At 42.6% G+C, this 22,185-nt stretch overlaps 1 protein-coding gene across 2 annotated transcripts; it reads left to right on the plus strand.

The window, feature by feature from the left end:
* The first annotated feature begins 1,870 nt into the window (after window positions 1-1,870).
* On the plus strand, window positions 1,871-20,893 carry LOC138824236 (organic anion transporter 7-like). 2 transcript variants are annotated; one of them, XM_070017921.1, is made up of 10 exons: window positions 1,871-2,447; window positions 4,518-4,621; window positions 9,312-9,466; window positions 9,564-9,732; window positions 12,746-12,869; window positions 15,294-15,409; window positions 16,510-16,724; window positions 18,525-18,633; window positions 19,770-19,973; window positions 20,738-20,893. In XM_070017921.1, exons 1-10 carry the CDS (start codon window positions 2,046-2,048, stop codon window positions 20,796-20,798), a joined length of 1,659 nt encoding a protein of 552 aa, XP_069874022.1. In that variant the 5' UTR covers window positions 1,871-2,045; the 3' UTR covers window positions 20,799-20,893. The 2 variants fall into 2 exon arrangements, with proteins under 2 accessions (XP_069874022.1, XP_069874023.1); XM_070017922.1 differs by lacking the exons at window positions 9,312-9,466; window positions 9,564-9,732.
* The last annotated feature ends 1,292 nt before the right edge of the window (window positions 20,894-22,185 follow it).

Raw genomic sequence — 22,185 nt, forward strand, 5'->3', positions numbered from 1 at the left:
TTGCCTGCAGTAACAGAATGGCCTTGACACTGCCAGATAGTGTCCTGAGTGAGGGTTGTTATCCTATTAAAGAGAAACTCGGGGGCTGGGAAGGTGGCTCAGTGGTAGAGCACTTGCCTTGCATGCATGAAGCCCTGGGTTCGATTCCTCAGCACCACATAAGTAAAAGAAAAAAGCCGGAAGTGACGCTGTGGCTCAAGTGGTAGAGTGCTAGCCTTGAGCTGAAGAGCTGAGGGACAGTGCCCAGGCCCAGAGTTCAGGCCCCATGACTGAACCCCCAAAAAAAAGAAAAAGAAAAAGAGAAACTTGAAAAAGGTGAGATCAAGCAAAAGGCTGAAGGAAGGACCAGTTGATATGAGTGGCACAGGAAAACACACCCTGGGCACGTGCCAGAAAAGTTCCATTTGGAGCATGAGCCCGTTATAGGTTATAGCTCATTATAGGGAACAGGGAATTTCCACGTAACCAGAATGGGGATAGGAAGGGAGTGTCTAGAGATTTTGGCAGCTGGGTAGGGGAGAGCATGATGGTCTAGTTAGGAAAAACCAGTCAGAAACTAGGACTGGATTGGCATGGTTAAGAGAATTCCAAAAAATGTATGGTTAATTTTCATTGTTTAAAACCTAAGTGAGCCTGAAACCTTTTGTGCAAAACTCTGTGTGTGTGTGTGTGTGTGTGTGTGTGTGTGTGTGTGTGTGTGTGTGTATGTGAACACGTTCAAAGTAATCACACTGTACTACATAAAAACTGCCATCATAGTGTAAAAAAGTAATCTTTTCTATTTTTTGGTACTGGTACATCCTGAAATTTATGTTCCTTGACTGCAATTATAAATCTTGTGTGAAAGGAGATAGTATGCTGCTTGTTAAAAGGAAAAGTCCGGATCAAGGGAAGTAGTAAAAGGAATGAGACCCAGCTCTGCTCCTAGCCAGCTGGGATAGAGAACACCAGTATGGAGACACATGTAAAGAAAGAGAAAAATCAGAAGAAGAAAAAAAGAGTCTTGGGAGAGGAATTGAGGAAACAAAATGGATTTCTTTGGATAAGAAAAAGAAAAGAATGAAGGAAGTAAAAGAAAGAAAGATGGGAGAACAAAGGAAAGAAGGAAGGAAGGGAGGAAGGAAGGAAGGGAGGAAGGAAGAAAAAGAAAGAAAAGGAAGAAAGAAAGAAAGGAAGGAAGGAAGAAAGAAAGGAAGGAAGGAAGAAAAAAGAAAGAAAGAAAGGAAAGAGGAGGGAGGGAGAGAGGAAAGGAATGAAGGAAGGAAAAAAGAAAAAGATGAGAGAAAGAAAAAGTGAAAGGGAGGGAGGAAAAGAAGGAGGAAGGAAGGGTAAATATACCAGAGACTATGCAGTGTTCATGGACATGTAAGTCTCTAAAGAAGTCTATGGGTGGTTTCCCTAAAAAACTAAAACTAGAGCTGGGAAGGTGGCTCAGTGGTAGAGCGCTTGCCTTGCATGCATGAGGCCCTAGGTTCGATTCCTCAGCACCACATAAGCAAAAAGAAAAAAGCCGGAAGTGGCACTGTGGCTCAAATGGTAGAGTGCTAGCCTTGAGCTGAAGAGCTGAGGGACAGCGCCCAGGCCCAGAGTTCAGGCCCATGACTGGACCCAAAAAAAAAAAAAAAAAATTAAAACTAGAACTCCGTACAGTATGATCCAGCACTATCACTTCTCTGTGTATAGCCTAAAAAATCCCTTAGTCAATTTACACTAGTTTGGGTACAGAAAATTTCACATCAAAGTCCACAGGTGACCAGGGTTCATCCTGTAGGAGTCAATGAACCTTTTCAGAAAAGTAAATCTTTAACAGATTGAATTATTCTAAGTATTACCAAATCTTTTTTCCTTGTGACTCTGAAGTAAAAATACAACTTACCTAACTCCGAGTATGTGGGGGAAACAAGTTCCTGCACTCTGCTGGGCCTCCCAGTGAACCAGTGTGGCCGGGATCAAGCCCCTGTGGTGAGCCTCAGAGAAAAGAAACGTTTTTCCCCTTGAGATTATCTACTCACATTTTGCCTCCTCTTGGGAATAGTCATTGTTCAATGGCCTTTCACGACCTTCTGGAGCAAGTTGGCAGCCTGGGAAGATTCCAGATCCTTCAAGTGGCTTTCCTTATGATGTGTAATTTCTTGGCCTTCATTCATGTTCTATTGGAGAACTTCACGGCAGCCGTGCCTGAGCACCGCTGCTGGGTGCGCATCCTCGACAATGGCACGCTCTCTGACAATGGCACTGGGCTCCTCAGCCAGGAGGACCTCCTGAGAATCTCCATCCCACTCGACTCCAACCTCAGGCCAGAGAAGTGCCGGCGCTTTGTCCATCCCCAATGGCAGCTCCTCCACCTGAACAGCACCTTCTGGAACCTGAGTGAGGCAGAAACAGAGCCCTGTGTGGACGGCTGGGTGTATGACCGCAGCTCCTTCGTCTCTACCATCGTGACCGAGGTAGGAAGCTTTGTTTTAGAAATGAGAAAATTGTGTTTAGAAATAACACAAGTAATGGAAGTGCTCCAAACCTTTCGTCACAAGGTAGAGGCTTATTTTTTAGTCTTCTAGCTTCAATATTAAATACCAGATAGAGAGATAGTTGATGAATCTGCTAAGTTCACATAGGAGGCCCTAAACTCATAGAGCTCTCATTCTTCAGAGAACCATAGCTTAAACAATTAGTGCATGGGCTTTGATACAAATGTTACACAAAGCCAATAGTATCCAGCTTGGTTTTAAATTGGAAATATCATGGATATTTTTAAGTTTCTGGTTGATCGAAACTTTGGAGAAGAAGAATTTTTTTTTAAGCAATAAAAAACAAAACTCAAGAGTGTGGGTGAGGGCTGGGAAGGCTGGGGAGAATCATGGAAGGAATGACATCGCTCAAGATGCAACTGATTTGCTGAATTGCAGCCCTCTGTACAATTGTTTAAAGATAAGTTTCAAAAATAAATTTTAAAAAGGAAGTGATAGATGAATATGATTACAATACATTATATGCACATACAGAAATACCACAGTTTTTTCACTTTGTATTATTAATCCACATTTATAAACTATAGAGAAGGATACAAGGATTTGAACTTAGGATTTTGTACTACCTATAGAGAGCTGTTGTACTATCTGAACCATGCCCCAAGCCCTTGTGGCTTTAGGGGTTTTTTTTTTTGTTTTGTTTTGTTTTTATCAGTACTATGGTTTCACCTCAAGTCTCTAACTCTTTTTTTTTTTTTTTTTTGTCGGCCATGGGGCTTGAACTCTGGGCCTGGGCGCTGTCCCTCAGCTGTTCAGCTCAAGGTGAGCACTCTACCACTTGAGCTACAGCGCCACTTCCGGTTTCTGGTGGTTTATTGGAGATAGGAGTCTCATGGTCTCTCCTGCTGGCCCGGGCTGGCTTTGAACAGCGATCCTCAGATCTCAGCCTCCTGAGTAGCTAGGATTACAGGCATGAGCCACCAGCGCCCGGCAAAGTCTCTAACTCTTGTTCAACGTTCCTTCTCATTGCTGGTGCTCACTTGAGCCACACCTCCATTCTAGAATTTTGCTAGAGAGTTGAAGATGGATTTTTTTTTTTTTTTTAGCCTAGGCTGGCTTCAAACCATGATTTTCTCATCTCAACCTACTAAGTATCTAGGATTTCAGATGTGAGCCACCATTACCCAGATAGTATCTTGCCTTTATTTCCAGGCTAGACTGGTCTGAATTCTATTTACATTTCACACACAGCTGGGATGACAAACATACCCCTATGTTCCCAGCTTTTTCTTGGTTGAGGGGGGAGGGTCTTGTGAACTTTGGGGCTAGTCCGGCCTCAAACTGCAATTCTCTCTTTCTCTATCACATACTTCGTGTTAGAAGAATGAGCCACAATAACCAGCTAATAACAAAAGTAATTTTAAAAAGGAAAAAAAAAATCCATAATCCCCAGACTCTACACACAGTAGAGTCCTATGAGTCTGCATGATAATGAGGACTTATACATTGTTTTATTAGTAGTATCATTAAGTAGTTGTACACAAGTGTTTCAATTCAACATGTCAGTTTATGAGTTCCATGCATTTTGTTCAGTGTCCCCCCCTTTCATCCTTCACCCCTGTCTTTCCCATGATGGCCATGTATGACCATGTTTGAAAACTTCCCATTGGGGTTAAATAGTCATCAGCCTGGCACTAGGTCAATGCCTGTAATCCTATCAACTCTGGAGGCTGGGAACAACAGGCTTGTCATTGAAGACCAGCACAGACAGCCAGAAAAGTTCACAAGGCTCTATCTAGATAAATAACTAGTCAAAAGCAACAGAATCAGAGGTGTGACTCAAGTGGTAGAGCACCATCCTAGCAAGCAAACCCGGGTACCACTGAGGTAGAAATCAGATAATGATGAAAAGGGAAGCTGTAAAAGATGGTAAGAGCCAGATATAATAAAACACGTAAGTTAATGAAACGCATAGGTTATGTTTAGGGATTTCAATCAGGTACACTGAAGGGTTATAAGCTGTCCTGTGTTGGTTTCCTTCTCTTCCAGTGGGACCTGGTATGTGACTCTCAGTCACTAATTTCAGTAGCTAAATTCCTATTCATGGCTGGAATGCTAATAGGAAGCATACTCTATGGCCGTTTATCAGACAAGTAAGTGTATCTGATCCACAGTTCTATGAGTGGGTATTTTCACCAGCCTGTGAGTGACTTGTTCATCCATGGTAGTTGGTGCCAATTATCCTTCCCTGGGTGTGTATACCTTTGCCACTGGGGAAAGACAAACACACATGGAAATATCCCTGGCCTGTGTCAAGAGTGCTATTTTTAGAAGATTGAGTCCTGTGTGAAGAAATGAAATGTCATCCCCACAAGGCATGGGGGTGTTTGTAGAAAGGGTTTAGAGAGAAGTTGCTACAGCTGGGCGCTGGTGGCTCACGCCTGTAATCCTAGCTACTCAGGAGGCTGAGATCTGAGGATCGCGGTTCAAAGCCAGCCCAGGCAAGAAAGACCGTGAGACTCCTATCTCCAATAAATCACCAGAAAACCGGAAGTGGCGCTGTAGCTCAAGTGGTAGAGCGCTCGCCTTGAGCTGAAGAGCTGAGGGACAGCGCCCAGGCCCAGAGTTCAAGACCCACAACCGACAAAAAAAAAAAAAAAAGAGAGAAGTTGCTACAACTTAAAGTTTTTTTTAAGATGACAGTTAACTGTGGTAATGAAGCCAAAAATGTATCACTGCATCAGGCTGATTCTATTTGAATGCACAGAACTGAAAAATAGCTTGATCACTCTTGACCAGGAATACTATGCTCAGTCCCTCCCAGACACTGCACTGAATGCCCATGGTGCCCAGGGAATGGGCATTATTCTTAATCATCCAGATATGATGGATGGAATAGCCAATTAGACCATTGAGGCCATAGACTTGCATACATTAGTGGTGTATCGGGAAGTCACATCATCCTCTTTATTTTTGCTTTAGTCAAAGCAATATTTTGTGAGCAAATATACACAGATTGTATTACATACTCCTTTTTATTTTTTACTTAATGTCATTAAGATTTTTTAGCATACATTACTTGTCTAAGGAGGGTTCCCAATTACAATTTCCATACTATACGTATACAATGTATGTCCAATTAAACAAATCCTCTCTATCACTCTCCATTATCCAACTCTTTTGTTTTTCATGCAATCTAGGTACCTGTTAAGGATATCAATATGTAAGAAGGATTATGGATGGGGAAAAAGTGGTAGAAAAAAATGTGAGAGCCGGGCGCTGGTGGCTCACGCCTGTAATCCTAGCTACTCAGGAGGCTGAGATCTGAGGATCGCGGTTCAAAGCCAGCCCGGGCAGGAAAGACCGTGAGACTCCTATCTCCAATAAACCACCAGAAACCCGGAAGTGGCGCTGTAGCTCAAGTGGTAGAGCACTCGCCTTGAGCTGAAGAGTTGAGGGACAGCGCCCAGGCTCAGAGTTCAAGCCCCATGGCCAACTAAAAAAAAAAAAAAAAAAAATGTGAGAGAACAGTTCTAATTACATGTTCTTTTTTTTCCATTTACTTTCAATTAGCCAATGAACTATGCTCAAATTTGGGTCTTTGTGTTGTAGTTCCATCTAATAATTTCTACCTTCTCATTAGAGATTTCAGTCCATTCATATATGATATAATTTCTGATATGGTTGTATTTGCTCTATCATTTTGCTTGTATTTTGATTTACTAAACTTCTCTTATTTGGTCCTATATTCTGTTTTTTTTTTTTAATTTTGGAGGGGAATAATTAGAATATAGGATATTTTTATTTTGATTCCTTTGTTGGTTTTTAACCACTCTTGATCACATAGACTTTCAGTAATTTATCATTAACTTTTTATAGTTAACAATGTACTTTAAGCATATAAAAACATGTTTTGAATGTAGGAAATGGAAAACTCGCCGGGCGCTGGTGGCTCACGCCTGTAATCCTAGCTACTCAGGAGGCTGAGATCTGAGGATCGCGGTTCAAAGCCAGCCCGGGCAGGAGAGACCGTGAGACTCCTATCTCCAATAAACCACTAGAAAACCAAAGTGGTGCTGTAGCTCAAGTGGTAGAGCGCTCGCCTTGAGCTGAAGAGCTGAGGGACAAGCGCCCAGGCCCAGAGTTCAAGCCCCACAACCGCCAAAAAAAAGGAAATGGAAAACTCTCCTTCCACTATAGGAGGATCATAAAACAAGTAGAAATGGTATAACTTTATGTTGGTGACCTGAAAAACTGCCAACAAATTACAGCAACCAAGTGAATGTCAAGTTAAAAGTAGGGGGAGGGGACTCATCCTCAAATTGGGGGGAAAAATGCTGTGGCATCTTTTCCTTAAGCTTGTCACACCGCATCCTATCCCAGTAACAATCCTTGGTCTTGAAGTATCAGCTCAGACCCAGTTCCTTCCTCCAAATATGAACAAGAGATCTTATTTGCAATTGCTATGCACATGTATTCTAACTTGAGAGACATCTGAAGGAATGACACCAAACATCTAGTCCTGTTTAGAAAGAATTGGGTCCTAGGCATCAGTGTATCAGGCAATACTCCTAAAAGTTGTGTGATAAATAACTTCCCACAAGCACCAAAGGCAAGAGATTTGGAGGGAAGATAGGTAACACCTGATGGCCAAAGGAAAGGCTTGAGTGTCACTTTCTGGGGAATTAAGGTATTCAAGAGCCATTAGACCTGGGCACCAGTGACTCACACCTGTAATCCTAGCTATTCAAGATCCTCTCAATCTGAGGATCATGATTCAAAGCCAGCCTGGGTAGGAAAGTCTGTGAGACGTCATCTCCAATAAACCACCAAAAAACTGAAAGTGGGACTGTGATTCAAGTGGGAGAGCAACAGACAAGCTCAAAAAGCTCAGGGACAGTTACCAGGATTTGAGTTCAAGCCCCAGGACTGGTACACACAAAAAAGTCATCAGAGTTAAGCAGGAATGTAGAGCGTCATATGTATGGCCATATAAGGCGCATATTCATAAAAACACTGAGCCTTTTAACTTTGTACATCAGGATGAGCTCTAGCCTCAGAGCAAAATAAGTTGAGCCTTGAAGGAGCATCACAGAAAAAAAGTCAAGATGCAAAAAACTGGAAGATCTTCTGGCATTCAAAAAGTATGTGTTAGAACATTAGAAAAAAACTGATATAAAAGAACAGAGGTTTCAGTGCTGGCGCATGACGAAGGTAGTCTTTGGGCTGGAGATATAGAGCTCAAGAGTAGAGATTTTACCTCACACATGAAGGCCTAGCTTTGATCCCCAGCAGTCAAAAAAAAAAAAAAGGATAGACAACCAGAAGTGGCACTGTGGCTCAAGTGGTAGAGCACTTGCCTTGAGCTGAAGAGTGCAGAGACAGTGCCCAAGTCCAGAGTTCAAGCCCCATGACTGACCAAAAAAAAAAAAAAAAAAAAAAGTCAGAAAATCCAGCTAACTATAAAGAATCTTAATTCAAGAACTTCCACATTATGGTCCTCAAGTGACCGGATTTACAAAAGCATGAACTTATGAAAAGAAAAAAGGAAATACGATTCATTCAAAGAGAAAATACCATGGCAACAATCTCCAAGCAAACCCAAACACTTAATAGGCAAACACATTAAAAGAAATGTCTTAAATATGCTTCAAAAATGAACAAAAACATGGACAATAACTAAGAGAAATAGAAAGTAATATATTTTTAAATGATAATATCAAAAAAGATAAGAATTATTTTAATAAAAGAGCTAACCAGACATCTAGAGATGAAAACTGCAATCACAGAATTGAACTTTTGACTATGGAGATTCAACAGAAGATGGGAACAAACAAGCTCAGGGGTCAGTCACTAAGGGCTGGAGTCGTTGGCCAAGAACACATGCCCAGCAGGCTCAGATTTCAGTACCACACAACAAAAGTTAGTGAATTGAAAAACATTCATCCCCGTAATCCAGTATACTAGGAGGCTGAGAACTAAAATTCTCAGTTTGAGTGGGGCACCGGTGGCTCACCCCTGTAAATCCTAGCTACTCAGGAGGCTGAGACCTGAGGATCTTGTTCAAAGCCAGCCCAGGCAGGGAAGTCCATGAGACTCTTATCTCCAATAAACCACCAGAAAACCACAAGTGGCACTGTGGCTCAAGTGGTAGAGCGCTTGCCTTGAGCTGAAGAGCTGAGGGACAGCGCCCAGGCCCAGAGTTCAAGCCCCATGACAGACAAAAAAAAAAAAAAGAATCAGTTTGAAGGTAGCTAGCAGGAAAAGTCCATAAGATCTTCATCTCCATTTTGCCAGAACAAAGCCAGAAATGAGCTGTGGCTTGAGTGAAAAAGCTCAGGACTGCAACCAGGCCCTAAGTCCAAGTCCCAGTACCAGTACAGAAAAGAAGGAAGGGAAGGGAAAGGGAGGGAAGGGGAGGGGAGGGGAGAGAGGAGAGGAAGGAAGGAAGGAAGGAAGGAAGGGAGGGAGGGAGGGAGGGAGGGAGGGAGGGAGAGAGAAAGAGAGGGAGAAGGAGATTACAACATAAATCATCTAGTCTAGGAAATAATTCCTCCACACACACCCCTACCCCTACCCCCCCCCCTCCACTCCAGGGATAGAGCTTGAACTCAGGGACAGTGCCCAGGCCCCAGATTGCCAGGCAAACCATTTGTGGAGAAGCAGCTTTAAAACCTCCAATCTCTATTTCCAGACACAGAGTTGCTTGTGTGTACAGAGCTGTTATTGAGGATATCTGCTGCTGATTATTTGACTCTCAATCACTTCAGTGCCCTTCTTTTTGTGCTAATTAACACAGATGCCTTTATTGTTTCCATAATGTAGTCTTTTCCTTTCTCTTAGGTTTGGGAGGAGGTTAGTTATCGTGAGTTGTTTGTTGACACTGACTGTTTTTGAAATGTGTGCAGCCTTTGCTCCTAACTTCATAGCTTACTGCTTCCTGCGCTCCCTGGTTGGGACGTCAACCTCCGGCCTAATGACAATTGTCCCTATGCTCCGTAAGTCAAACCTTCCATCCTGGACACTGACCTTGAATCTGACCTTTGATATTCCATCTTTATTTGATGTCAAGACGTGATTCATGTTGTCTCTCAGTTATAGAGTGGATAAAGCCCCAATTCCAAGCCCTGGGAATAGCATTGGCAGTTTGTGCCACTAGTTTTGGACAGATAGTCCTGGGCAGCGTGGCTTTTCTTATTCGAAATTGGTACATCCTCCAGCTGGTGATATCAGTACCAATGTTTCTCTTATTTATGTCTAAAAGGTATGAACTTCCTTTCTTTGTCTTATGGGGTTTTGTGATAAGGATGTTGATGGGACTAGGAAACAAGAACTTCATCTGATCCTGAACCAATACCTGATCAATATGGGCCCAATATGTGTCTATGTATCATTTTAAAAGCAGACCAAGTAGAGCTGTCATGTGAAAATCAAAACAATGAAGCAAATCTCAATGTAAGATAACCAACAAAGGGCTGGGAAGGTGGCTCAGTGGTAGAGCGCTTGCCTTGCATGCTCGAGGCCCTGGGTTCGATTCCTCAGCACCACATAAGCAAAATGAAAAAAGCCAGAAGTGGAGCTGTGGCTCAAGAGGTAGAGCGCTAGCCTTGAGCTGAAGAGCTGAGGGACAGCGCCCAGGCCCACAGTTCAGGCCCCACGACGGACCCAAAAAAAAAAAAAAAGATAACCAACAAATATTTTGATAAACTTATATCCAGATATTGCAATAGACATCATACTGAAAACTATCCAGTGTTCATAGGAAATTTCCACTGAACTGAGATTTCTGCATTTTATTTAGTAACAGCATAGCATGTATTTTATCCCATTACATTCATATATTTTGATAAATAACAAGTAATTTAAGTCTTATTGTACCCCCAAACATTCCATATGATACAGTTACAATAGAAAGCAATGAGTGGGGACATATTGGAGGGAGAAAGGGGAAGCAAATGCAGTCATTATATTCAGTGTACATTATGTAAAAACTGAACTACATAACGAGGGTAGGGATGGGCGAGGGAACCATGGGGAGGATGATTAAAAGAATGACATTCAGGGCTGGGAAGGTGGCTCAGTGGTAGAGTGCTTGCCTTGCATGCCTGAGGCCCTGGATTCGATTCCTCAGCACCACATAAGCAGGAAAAAGAAAAGCCGGAAGTGGCGCTGTGGCTCACGTGGTAGAGCGCTAACCTTGAGCTGAAGAGCTGAGGGACAGCACCCAGGCCCAGAGTTCAGGCCCCATGACTGGACCCCCCCCAAAAAAAAGAATGACATTGATCAAGATGCATTGTACTCATAACCTGATTTCTAGACTTGAAACTCTTTAGAACAACTACCTAATTAAAATAGTATATATGTAAATATATAATTAATATTAAAATTTAACTAAGTACACTCTAAGTAGCCCTAAAAATAGACTCCAGCAATGTACCCTCTCCTGTTTTCCTCGATCTTTCTAACCGCCCTTGCTAGTACGTTTTTATTGGTAAGATGATAAGAGGAAGTGTTTCCCTTCACAGAGAAAAATATTTTGAAGATTAAATTGCATCTTCCATATGGCTTTGCAAGGAAATACTCAGTGGAGAATATTTTAGTGATTTTCATTTTGGAAGTGATACACATGAGAAACAGAAGAAAATTGCCAAGACCCATTCAGTGAAAGAGCAGCACAGTTTCCCCTATTTAAAATTTGGGTCAAATTGGACAGTTTACATCTATTGTGTGGATCCTCCCTTTTGTTCCTCAAGAAGGAATATGCTGTACTTCAACAAGGTCAAGTCATCGTGAGATTACTATTTGCTTAGAAATAACTTCCAGAAAGCCAGGCGCTGATGGCTCACACCTGTAATCCTAGCCAGTCAGGAGGCTGAGATCTGAGGATCACAGTTTGAAGTCAACCCAGACAGTAAAGTCCATGAGACACTGATCTCCAATGAACCACCAGAAGTAGAGCTGTAGCTCAAAGTAGTAGAGAAATAGCCTTGAGTAGAGGCCCTGAGTTCAATTACCACGACCAAAAAAAAAAAAAAAAAGAACTTCCAGAGAAACAATTAAGATATAATATAGTGACATGAGTTAGGACAAGCAGAATGTACCGCTGGTAGAATTATCTAGTACATCATTTCATCCTCATAACAGATCTACCAACTTTGTGACCTTGCTGTCCCATCACACAGACAAAAAATCTAAGAAGATTTTTGCTTGCTCTGGTAGCCAGATACCTCCCAACTGCTAGGAACAGAAGTGATTTCCAGTCCATCATCTAACAATGTACAAAAATAATTTGTAGGTTCTTTTTTATTATTATTTTGTTGTTGGTAGTGGTGGTCATCGTGGGGCTTGAATTCTGGGCCTGGGCACTGTCCCTCAGCTCTTCAGTTCAAGGCTAGTGCTCTACCACTTGAGCCATAGCACCACTTCTGGCTTTTTCTATTTGTGTGGTGCTGAGGAATTGAACCCAGGACCTCATGAATGCGAGGCAAGCACTCTACCACTGAGCCACCTTCCCAGCCCCTATTACTATTTAATTTTTATTATTATTATAAAGGTGGTATACAGAGGGGTTACAGTTATATAAGTCAGGTAAAGAGTACATTTCCTTTTGGACAATGTCACCCCTTCCCTCAGTCTCTCCCAGTTTTTCCCTCCTGTCTCGACCTACATGTTGTCCAGTTCATTTTCTACATAGTGTGTAGTGAGTACCACTGCTGCATTTGTCCCTCCATATCTATGTCCCCGCCTTACCCTCCCAAGGACAGAGATAAATAAACAAGACAAAAAGGTTGTTGCTACAAACTAATAAACCTCTAGCTTCTATTTCCTGGAGTTCATTTCAATATGTAGGATCAGATGCACATAGGTTTTTGTGCCTTTTTGTTCCTAACCTAAGAGTATCCTCCTTTGGTCTCTCTGTGTGGGAGGTTCTTATTTCAGAAAAAAAGAAGGCAGAATTGGTTCACTTATAACTATGAATGTTTATGTTTTTGCTCCTGCAAGGAAGTTGGTAAAGTCTATACCTGTAGGTATCCCTCAGACTCCAGCTCCTGATCTCCACAGTAAATTTGTATCCAACTCCGATAGGAGCCCAAGACCTTTGCAGATCTCTGTTTCCATTTCCTCGTTATGGTGACAAACAACATAAAGTGATACTTCCTGATGTAACTGAGAAAGTGATGGATTTGATTTTAAAGAGAAATGGAGCCCACAGGTTAAAGGTAATGGGGAAATGAGCAGGTAAGAGTTGGCTGCACTTCCATGGCGTCTTTGATCAGGTGTCTGGCAGAGTCTGCTCGGTGGCTGATTATCACCAATAAACCCCAGGAAGCCTTAAAGGAGCTGTGGAGAGCTGCGCGCATAAATGGAGTGAAGAATTATAGAGACACGCTAACTGTGGAGGTGAGTGGGCTGGACAGCGGCTGTTATGAGATAGAGGAAAGACTTAACCTCTCCCTCTCCCTCTCCCTCTCTCCTCTCCATCTCTCTCTCCCTCTCTTTCTCTCTCTCTCTCTCTCTCTCTCTCTCTCTCTCTCTCTCTCTCTCTCTCTCTCTCTCTCTCTCTCTCTCTCTCTCTCTCTCTCTCTCACACACACACACACACACACACACACATATGTATTACTTGGTGTCCAGAAGCTCAATGTAGTATCAGTAAAGAATACTGGACATGTATTTTATTCCAAAGAAACAACATTTGATTCTTTTTTTCTTCCTTTTGCTCCTTTGAATTTAATCTCCAAAAATTCCAGCATGGATTATAGGCTTTATATTTATTTCATTGTTTATTAATTGATAGGTAATGTTGTTTTGTTACAACAACATGTTTAGAAACGTGTGTGTGTGTGTGTGTGTGTGTGAGTGTGTGTATGTGTGTGTAGATTTATATGGTGGGATGGTCAAATCTAGCTAATTAAATTCATTCCCTCACATATCCTTTTTGTGGTGAGAGCACAGAACACCACTTCTTTTACATTTGCTAAGAGCACAGTAATTGACATTGGTAACAGTCATATGACTGTAGAAGGGCCTCCTTGGAACTTACTCTTCCTATCTCACTATAATTATGCATCCTTTGACCAAGTTCTCCCCAATACCCTCATACTCCCTTCATGACTCCAGGCTTTGGTAACTTCCAGCATATTCCACCCCCGTGAAGTCAATATTTTTAGATTTCACAGATGAGTGTGACATCTTGTGGCAGTTTATCTTTCTGTATCTGGTTTGTTTCACTTAACATAATGTCATTCCTTTCACCTAGCCATAAAGTGTGTACATGCCCCCCCCGCCATGATTTTATCCTTGATTTTCACATTTTTATTAGCATACATTAGTTGTACACAAGGGCTTCATTGTCACTTTCCATGCATGCGTACTGTACCCCACCAATCACACACGTCACCACACTCCTTCAATACCCCCATTCTTGAATGTATACATGTAGGTAAAGTGCTTCCACCATATCAACTCTCCTTTACCCTCCTTGGTAGCCCCTCCCCCTCCCACAGGGCCCACCCCTGAACAGGGCCTGTTTTACACCCCTCTCATTTGCTTCTAAGTGTATGTTGGTTGCTCAAAGGTGACCCCTCATGACATTTCAAACATGCATATGTTGTATTTCAATCACATGAATCCTCTCTGTCCTCTTACCTCTCCCCTTAACTCTCTAATTCAACATCTTACAGTGAGGTTTGTTATGCCATCTTCACACAGAGATATAATGTATTTTGATTTTATTCACTTTATCATTCTTCTTATCCTTCCTTGACACCCTAATGCCCTCAAATAGTCCTACAATTACAAACATGATCTATGCATATATATGTGTGCATAGATATACATTGATACATGTGTGTATCTATGTATATACATATATACATATATTTTATGTTTATATTATATAGGTATACACATATATGTGTGTATATGTATATCATTTAGGTCTATCTTCCACATATGAGGGAAAATATACTTAAATTGGAAATTGTGTGCAGAGTAATTAAGGACCAGCTTTGGACTGTGTAGTTAATGGAGTCTGCCCTGTGTGTAATACAGACAATCCAAGATCTTCATGTTTTATAAGATGGAAATCATTTCTGGCACTTAAATATTTGGGTGAAAATTGTTCAGTTTTCTGGGTATGCTATAACTGAAAAAATCAGATGTTTTCTGTGATCCTGTTAAACAGACATGGGCAACATCTCTGGTTAGTTCAAGGCTCAGAAATCAATGACATGGAGTTGTATTCAGTCCCCCAGTTGAAAGCCTTCTTGAAGTGATTACCTCTCCCTGTAAGCCACACACAATCCTCATGATTGGGTGTGAAGCAGGAACTTTGGAGTTTGTTTTTTTGTTTGGTTGGTCCTGGGGCTTGAACTCTGGGCCTGTGTGCTTTCCCTGAGCTCTTTTACTCATGGCTAACACTCTACCACTTTGAGCCATAGCTCTACTTCTGGTTTTGGAGTGGTTCATTGGAGATGAGTCTCACAGACTTTCCTGCCCAGGCTGGCTTTTGAACCATGATCCTAGGATTTCAGCCTCCTGAGTAGCTAGGATTATAGGTGTGAGCCACCAGCTGACATTTTCTTTGTAGCTAGATAAACAAACCTATACTCTCTTTTCTTCTCTATTGTCTCCTGGTCATTTGACTTTGTGACAGAATTTACTGTGTTCACATTTTACACCAATTGTATGACTCTTCAATGTCTATACATCCCACTGGGCAGAAATAATAGTCACCAATCTTGTCCACCATGGGTGCCTGGTGTTCCCTACAGTGTCCACCATTTTGAGACAATTTCAAGTTTGTTGTGATGGTCATCGCAGGTTTTGAGATCCACCATGAAGGAGGAGCTGGAGGCCGCACAGATGAAATGTGCTCTGAGTGATTTGTTCTACAACCTCAACCTGTGTAAGCGGATCTGCCTCCTGTGTTTTACGAGGTGGGCCTCACACAGTTCCTATGAGTACAGCAGAGAGGGAACGCCATGCCTCCCTTCCAAGGGTACAAGGTGTATCGCTTGGGTTAGAGGTGGTGAGAGGGTTGTGGGTTTTTTTTTGGGGGGGGGGCATTGTCAGTCATGGGGCTTGAACTCTGGGCTTGGGCGCTGTCCCTGTGCTCTTCAGCTCAAGGCGAGCACTCTACTGCTTGAGCCACAGCGCCACTTCTGGTTTTCTGGTGGTTAATTGGACAAAAGAGTCTCACAGACTTTCCTGCCTGGGCTAGCTTTGAACTGTGATCCTCAGATCTCAGCCTCCTAAGTAGCTAGGATTATAGGTATGAGCCAATGGTGCCCAGCGGTGAGAGGGTTTTGAAGCACAGACACAGAATTCACTATGCTGAGTTTTCTGGATCACTAGCAGTCGATTCTAAGAACTACAATTAAGGTGTAGACCATGATAGCTTTGTTGTTTGTGTCCACTGTAATGAAGGCAAAATAGCAAAGGAAAAGTAAGTACGGCTCAACAATGCTTCCATATGTAAATAACCATCAGTAAGATCAAAATCAGATCAAATGTATCCTCCACAATATATGTTCCCCCTCAAAACAACAAAACCATAACAATGAGAACCTCATTATCATATAACCATTGTATGGCAAACCTAACATTACTACTTATAAAGGAACATTCATATAAAGATATACATTTATCTATACATATATTTGTGTGTGTGTGTGTGTGTGTGTGTGTGTGTCCGTTCATCTGTCCAATGGTCCTGAGTCTTGGACTCAAGGCCTGGGCATATCTATGAGCTTTTGTGCTCAAAGCTAGTGTTCTATCACTTGAGCCAAAGTTGCACATCCAGCTATCCAGCTTTTTGGTAGTTAACTAGAGATAAGAGTCTCACAGACTCTTATCTAAGCCTGGACTGGCTTAGAACTGTGATTCTTAGATGTCTGCCTCCTAAGTATCTAGGGTTACTGACACAAGCCACCAGCACCCAACATACATTTCTATTTTAACAGCAACAGCTGGCTGCCTGGGCCAATACGACAATCAGTTGTACAATTTTAAACTTCTTTCTCTCTGTTCACTACAGATGTGCAATATGTGTGTCCTTTTTTGGCCTGTTTCTCAACCTCCAGGACTTGGGGAGTAATGTTTTCCTCCTGCAGATTCTCTTTGGTGTACTGAATTTACCAGCCAATTATGTAGCATTTCTTGCAATGAATCACCTGGGCCGTCGAATAAGTCAAGTTCTTTTCACGTCCCTGGCGGGAATATCCATTCTGGCCAACATCTTTGTGCCTCAAGGTGAGGAAAACACACAGGATAAAAAAGGAAAACGTTCTCTCCTTTCCCTCAGATCACCTCTATAAGAAATAGGCCTAAGAAGAAAAAAAAGGAAAGAAAAGAAAATAAATAGGCCTAAGAAGGGCACCAGTGGCTCACACCTGTACTCCTAACTATTCAAGAGACTGAGATCTGAGGATTGCCGTTCCAAGCCAGCCCAGGCAGGGAAGTCTCTGAGCCTCTTATCTTCACTAAACCACCAAAAAAAAAGCTCAGGGACAGCATCTAAGTCCAGAGTTCATGCCCCAGGACCCATACCAAAAAAAGAAAGAAGAGAAAAGAAAACAAAGAAGAAAGAGCCAGGTGACGGTGGCTACTCAGGAGGCTGAGATCTGAGGATCGAGGTTCAAAGTCAGTCTGGGCAGGAAAGTTCGTGAGATTCTCTTTTTTTTTTTGGGGGGGGGGGGGGAGGCCGGTCATGGGGCTTCAGCTCTGGGCCTGGGCGCTGTCCCTCAGCTCTTCAGCTCAAGGCTAGTGCTCTACCACTTGAGCCACAGTGCCATTTCCGGCTTTTTTCTTTTTGCTTATGTGGTGCTGAGGAATCAAACCTAGGGCCTCATGCATGCAAGGTAAGCACTCTACCACTGAGCCACCCTCACCCTAAGTTCGTGAGATTCTTATCTCCAATTAACCACAAGAAAACAGGAAGTGGTGCGGTGGCTCAAGTGGTAGAGTGCTCACCTTGAGCTGAAGAGCTCAAAGACAGGGCTCAGGCCCAGAGTTCAAGCCCCACAACTGACAAAATAAATAAATAAATAGGACAAATTGCTGTCTAAAATTTATGTTAGTCACACGTGTCAAAGCAGATGGGTAGAGTCTAGCATGCTGGCATTTCCTCCGTCCAGCTTTATCTTGTTACTCTAGCTTTAGGTACAAATTTACTTCCTGAATTCTTTGTGTGTCCACTCATGGGTCTCCTTTTTAGGTCAACACAAATGCAACCCTGGTTTCTGGAATTATCTTGACATGAAAAAACAAAGCTGGACACCAATGGTCCATGCCTGTTATCCTAGCAACTCTGAAGGCTGAGATCTGAGGGTCACAGTTCAAAGCCAGCAAGAAAATCTGTAAAACTTATCTCTAATTAACCACCAAAAAGCTGGAAGTGCAGCTGTGGCTCAAGTGGTAGAGTGCTAGCCTTAAGCAAAGAAACTCAGGAACAGTGCTCAGGCCCTGATTTCAAGCCCCAGGACCTGCACACATACAAAAAAAAAAAAAAAAAAAAAAAAAATGAAAAAGGGCTGGGAAGGTGGCTCAGTGGTAGAGTGCTTGCTTTGTATGAATAAGGCACTGGGTTTGATTCCTCAGCACCACATAAACAGAAAAGGCTGGAAGGGTACTGTGGCTCAAGTGGTAGAGCGCTAGTCTTCAGCTGAAGAGCTGAGGAACAGCACCCAGGCCCAGAGTTCAAGCCCCACGACCAACAAAAAGAAAAAGGAAAGAAAAGAATAGAAAAGGACAAAAGGAAGGAAGGGAGGGAGGGAGGGAGGGAAGGAAGGAAAAGATAGTGAAGTTCTGAATATCTCACTCCATCTTTATCCAGGTGCAAGAAGAACGAATACATTTATTTAGAACCTTTGCTTTACCATTATCAAAATAAGCAGATGTCTCGTGTCTTACCTTATTAGCCGCTGCAGGCACTGCTTCTATATAGCTTCTCTACTATGTATATTGTACTTGTGCCCACTCCAATAAGGGTGATGCGAATGCGGATTCCAGCAGCTGGGACTTCCTGACTCTCCCGGTTCTTCCTCTCTCCAGAAATGCTGACCCTGCGCCTGATTCTGTCAACTTTAGGAGGATGCCTTCTGTATGCTTCCATTACTTGTTGTCTGACGCATTCAAATGAACTACTCCCCACCGTAATCAGGTACAGAACCTCATGTGTTTCCTGTTAGGATCCAAACACCTTTCTCAGATCATGGATTCATCAAAGGAAGAAAACTAGTACTGGGTAGTTAGCAAACGCAATCAGTTGTGGTTGGTGTTTTTTCATTGTTATGATAAAGGTGATATGGAATGATTATAGTAAGGTAAGGAACGCATTTCTTTTTGGACAATGTCACCCCTCTCCCACTCTCTCCCAGTTTCTCCTTCCTCTACCTAGAAGTTATATTTTCAATATAGTGTCTAATGAGTACTGCTGAATTTGTTTGCCCTTTGTCGCTCCATTTCTGTGCCTTCCCTTGTGATTTTTCTAAAAAATATGATAGCCCAAGTTTCCAAATACTTTTCTGGTGTTAAGTCCATTTACGTACCATTAATATACATCTCTTATTATCTTACGAGGGACTAATAAGGTAGGAGCTAGGAGTAATGTAGTAGTTAAGTGACAAAGAATTTTCAGCCAGGTGCTGGTAGCTTACATCTGTCATCCTAGCTACTGAGGAGGCTGAGATCTGAGGATCATGGCTCAGAGTGAGCCTGAGCAAGAAAGTCCATAAGACTCTTATCTTCAATTAGTCACCAAAAAAAAGCCAGAAATGGAGCTGTGGTTCAAATGGTAGAGTACTAGTCTTGAGCAAAAAATAATTCAGAGACAGCACCCAGTCCCTGAGTTCAAGCCCCAGGAACAGCACACAAAAAAAGTCTCAACTTGAGAAAATATGCTAGCAAATAAGGAAGAATATTTCAAATGCACAATTGTATTCTAAGCATTCTGATTCTAAATACTTAGTTGTGATATCTCTCATGATTGATGCAAATTGGTAAGTCACAAAGTCACAAAGTATGAGTTTGTGTTGGTTGGTGCTGGCCCTGGGGCTTGAACTCAGGACCTGGGTGCTATCCCTGAGCTCTTTTTGGTCAAGGCTAACACTCTGCCCCTTGAGCCACAACTCCACTTCTGGCTCTTTTGTGGTTAATTATAGATAAGAGTCCCATGGACTTTCCTGCCCAAGCTGGCTTCGAAGAGTAATCCTCATATCTCAGCTTTCTGAGTTGCTAGGATTCCAGGCGTGAGCCCCAGGTGCCTGACTTTTATTTTTGTATTGTCTGTGCTCTAAGGGCAACAGCTTCAGGAATCATTGGGTTTACTGGGAGCATTGGGTCGGCCCTGGCTCCCCTCTTGATGATGCTGACGATATATTCTGCATCCTGGCCCTGGTTCATCTATGGAGGCTTCTCCCTCCTGGCCAGCCTTGCAGTCCTCCTCCTTCCTGAGACCAGAAATCAGCTGCTGCCTGACTCCATCCAAGACATCGAAAATGAGTGAGTAACACCACTAGCTACCCCTACAGAAGTTGTGTGTTAATGCTCTGTGGTGAGAAGACAAAATGGAACCTGGAGCCACAGTCTCCTACGCAGGCTCGGACCCAGGCTCTCTCCAGCACTCAGTGCCTTTGGAATAGTCTCATCCTTTTTGAACAATGGCCTCATGTGTACCCTGAGACCCACACAGGCTACCTCTGTGCAGCCTGTACCAGTAAGTTTAGTGTAAAACAGGAGAAAATTAGGTCTCCTCTGCCCTCATGTGTCACACACCAAACCCAGCACCCTTCCACCCAGTGAACTCATGGTACTGCCAAGTATTAAAGGCCTGAGGACAGTCTTGGCCTCTCGAGAATCTGGAGACAGAACTAAAACCCCTCTCACAAATGACAACACATCTTGGATGGTATGCGTTGCCTTCTAGAATGAAAACCCTGAGGGGGAGGGAGTGAAAAGGAGGGAGGTGTAGCAAAGAGAGTGATTTTTTTTAATAGTGGGAAAGGATTTTAAAAATATTGTATGCATCCCTTTTCTTTTCCAAAGACCCCTTTGGCCAATGCCCTAGAATTTAGGGCAGCAAAGCTACCTTTCCTAGTCCTGACCTGTGTGGGAGGCCTTTTGCTGTGTCTTTCTGGCAGAATCCACAGCTTTAACCCAAGCTGGTGGTGATCTTCACACTCTAAATTATGCATGTGTGCATGTATATTTTCTATGAATTTTCATGTGTGTTTATTGCTTTGTTAATTTCTTTGTGTTTGTCCCAGGACACAAGCCTCCAGAAAAGCAAAACAGAAAGATACTTTCATCAAGGTGACACGGTTTTAACCAATTCCAAGAACTGGCTGCTGATTAAGTAAAAGAATCTTTCATAGCGACTGGTAAAGTCTGGAAAACGAATAAATAAGATAAATAATGGAAAAGAGGACATTTAAAATTACAATTGGGGGGGCTAGAAAGATGGCTCCGTGGTAGAGCGCTTGCCTTGCATGCCTGAGGCCCTGGGTTCGATTCCTCAGCACCACATAAGCAAAAAGAAAAAAGCCAGAAGTGGCACTGTGGCTCACGTGGTAGAGCGCTAGCCTTGAGCTGAAGAGCTGAGGGACAACGCCCAGGCCCAGAGTTCAGGCCCTATGACTGGACCCCCCCCAAAAAAAATTACAATTGGGATACTAAGTACTAAATGTAAAATCCCTATGAATGAAGCCAAGTGTTGGTGGCTCACCTCTGTAATCCCAGCTACTCAAGAGCTGAGATCTGAGGATCATAGTTCTAAGCTAGCCCAGGCAGGAAAGTCCATGAGACTGTTATCTCCAATAAACAAAAAAAAAAAAAGCTGGAAGTGGAGCTGTGGTGTAAGTAGTAGAATGCTAGACTTGAGCAAAAAAGCTCAGGGACAGTGCCCAGGCCCTGAGTTCAAGCCCTAGGACTGATACACAAAAAGAAATCCCTATGACCAGGACACAAAAAAAGTTTGAAAATAATTATAGTTCTTTAAGAAAACTAATATGAAATATCTGTATAAATATCTAGAAACTAGCCTGATTCTAAATGAGAAAACTGATTAAAATGTTAAAAACTGAGGCTAGAAACGTGGCTCAGTGGTAGAGTGCTTGCCTAGCATGCATGAAGCCCTGGGTTGGATTCCTTTGTACCTCATAAACAGAACAAGCTGAAAGTGGAGCTGTGGCTCAAGTGGTAGAGTGCTAGCTTTGAGCAAAAGCAGCTCAGGGACAAGTGCCCGGGCCCTGAGTTCAAGCCCAAGGGCTAGCAAAAAATGAATGTTAAAAAAAAACAAAAACCTAGGAATCTACTGCCATCTCATGTCATTCTCAACAAAGTTGCCACAAACATACATTGGAGAAAGTAATTTTTGTAATAAGCAATAAAATTGGATATTCCCATGTATAAGAATAGCATTAGATCCTATCTCTAACCTCATTCAAAAAAATCAACTCAGCTGGGCTCCGGTGGCTCACACCTATAACCCTAGCTACTCAGAAAGCTGAGATCTGAGGATTACAGTTCAAAGCCAGCCCGGGGAGGAAAGTCCATGAGACTCATCTCCAATAAACCAATAGAAAACCAGAAGTGGTGCTGTGACTCAAGCGGTAGAGCACTTGCCTTGAGCTGAAGAGCTCAGGGACAGCACCCAGGCCCAGAGTTCAAGCCCCACAATGAACAAAAAAAAAAAAAGGAAAAGAAAAATAGTTGC

This window comes from Dipodomys merriami, unplaced genomic scaffold, assembly GCF_024711535.1.
Source record: "Dipodomys merriami isolate MVZ:Mamm:240054 unplaced genomic scaffold, mDipMer1.0.p SCAF_128, whole genome shotgun sequence".
Lineage (NCBI taxonomy): Eukaryota > Metazoa > Chordata > Mammalia > Rodentia > Heteromyidae > Dipodomys > Dipodomys merriami.

Coding starts and splice junctions, on each gene's coding strand:
- LOC138824236 (XM_070017921.1), top strand. CDS start 2,046: ATGGCCTTTCACGACCTTCTGGAGCAAGTTGGCAGCCTGGGAAGATTC. Junction 15,410..16,509: donor TGCCTCCTGTGTTTTACGAG/GTGGGCCTCACA, acceptor TGTTCACTACAG/ATGTGCAATATGTGTGTCCT. Junction 18,634..19,769: donor CTACTCCCCACCGTAATCAG/GTACAGAACCTC, acceptor CTGTGCTCTAAG/GGCAACAGCTTCAGGAATCA.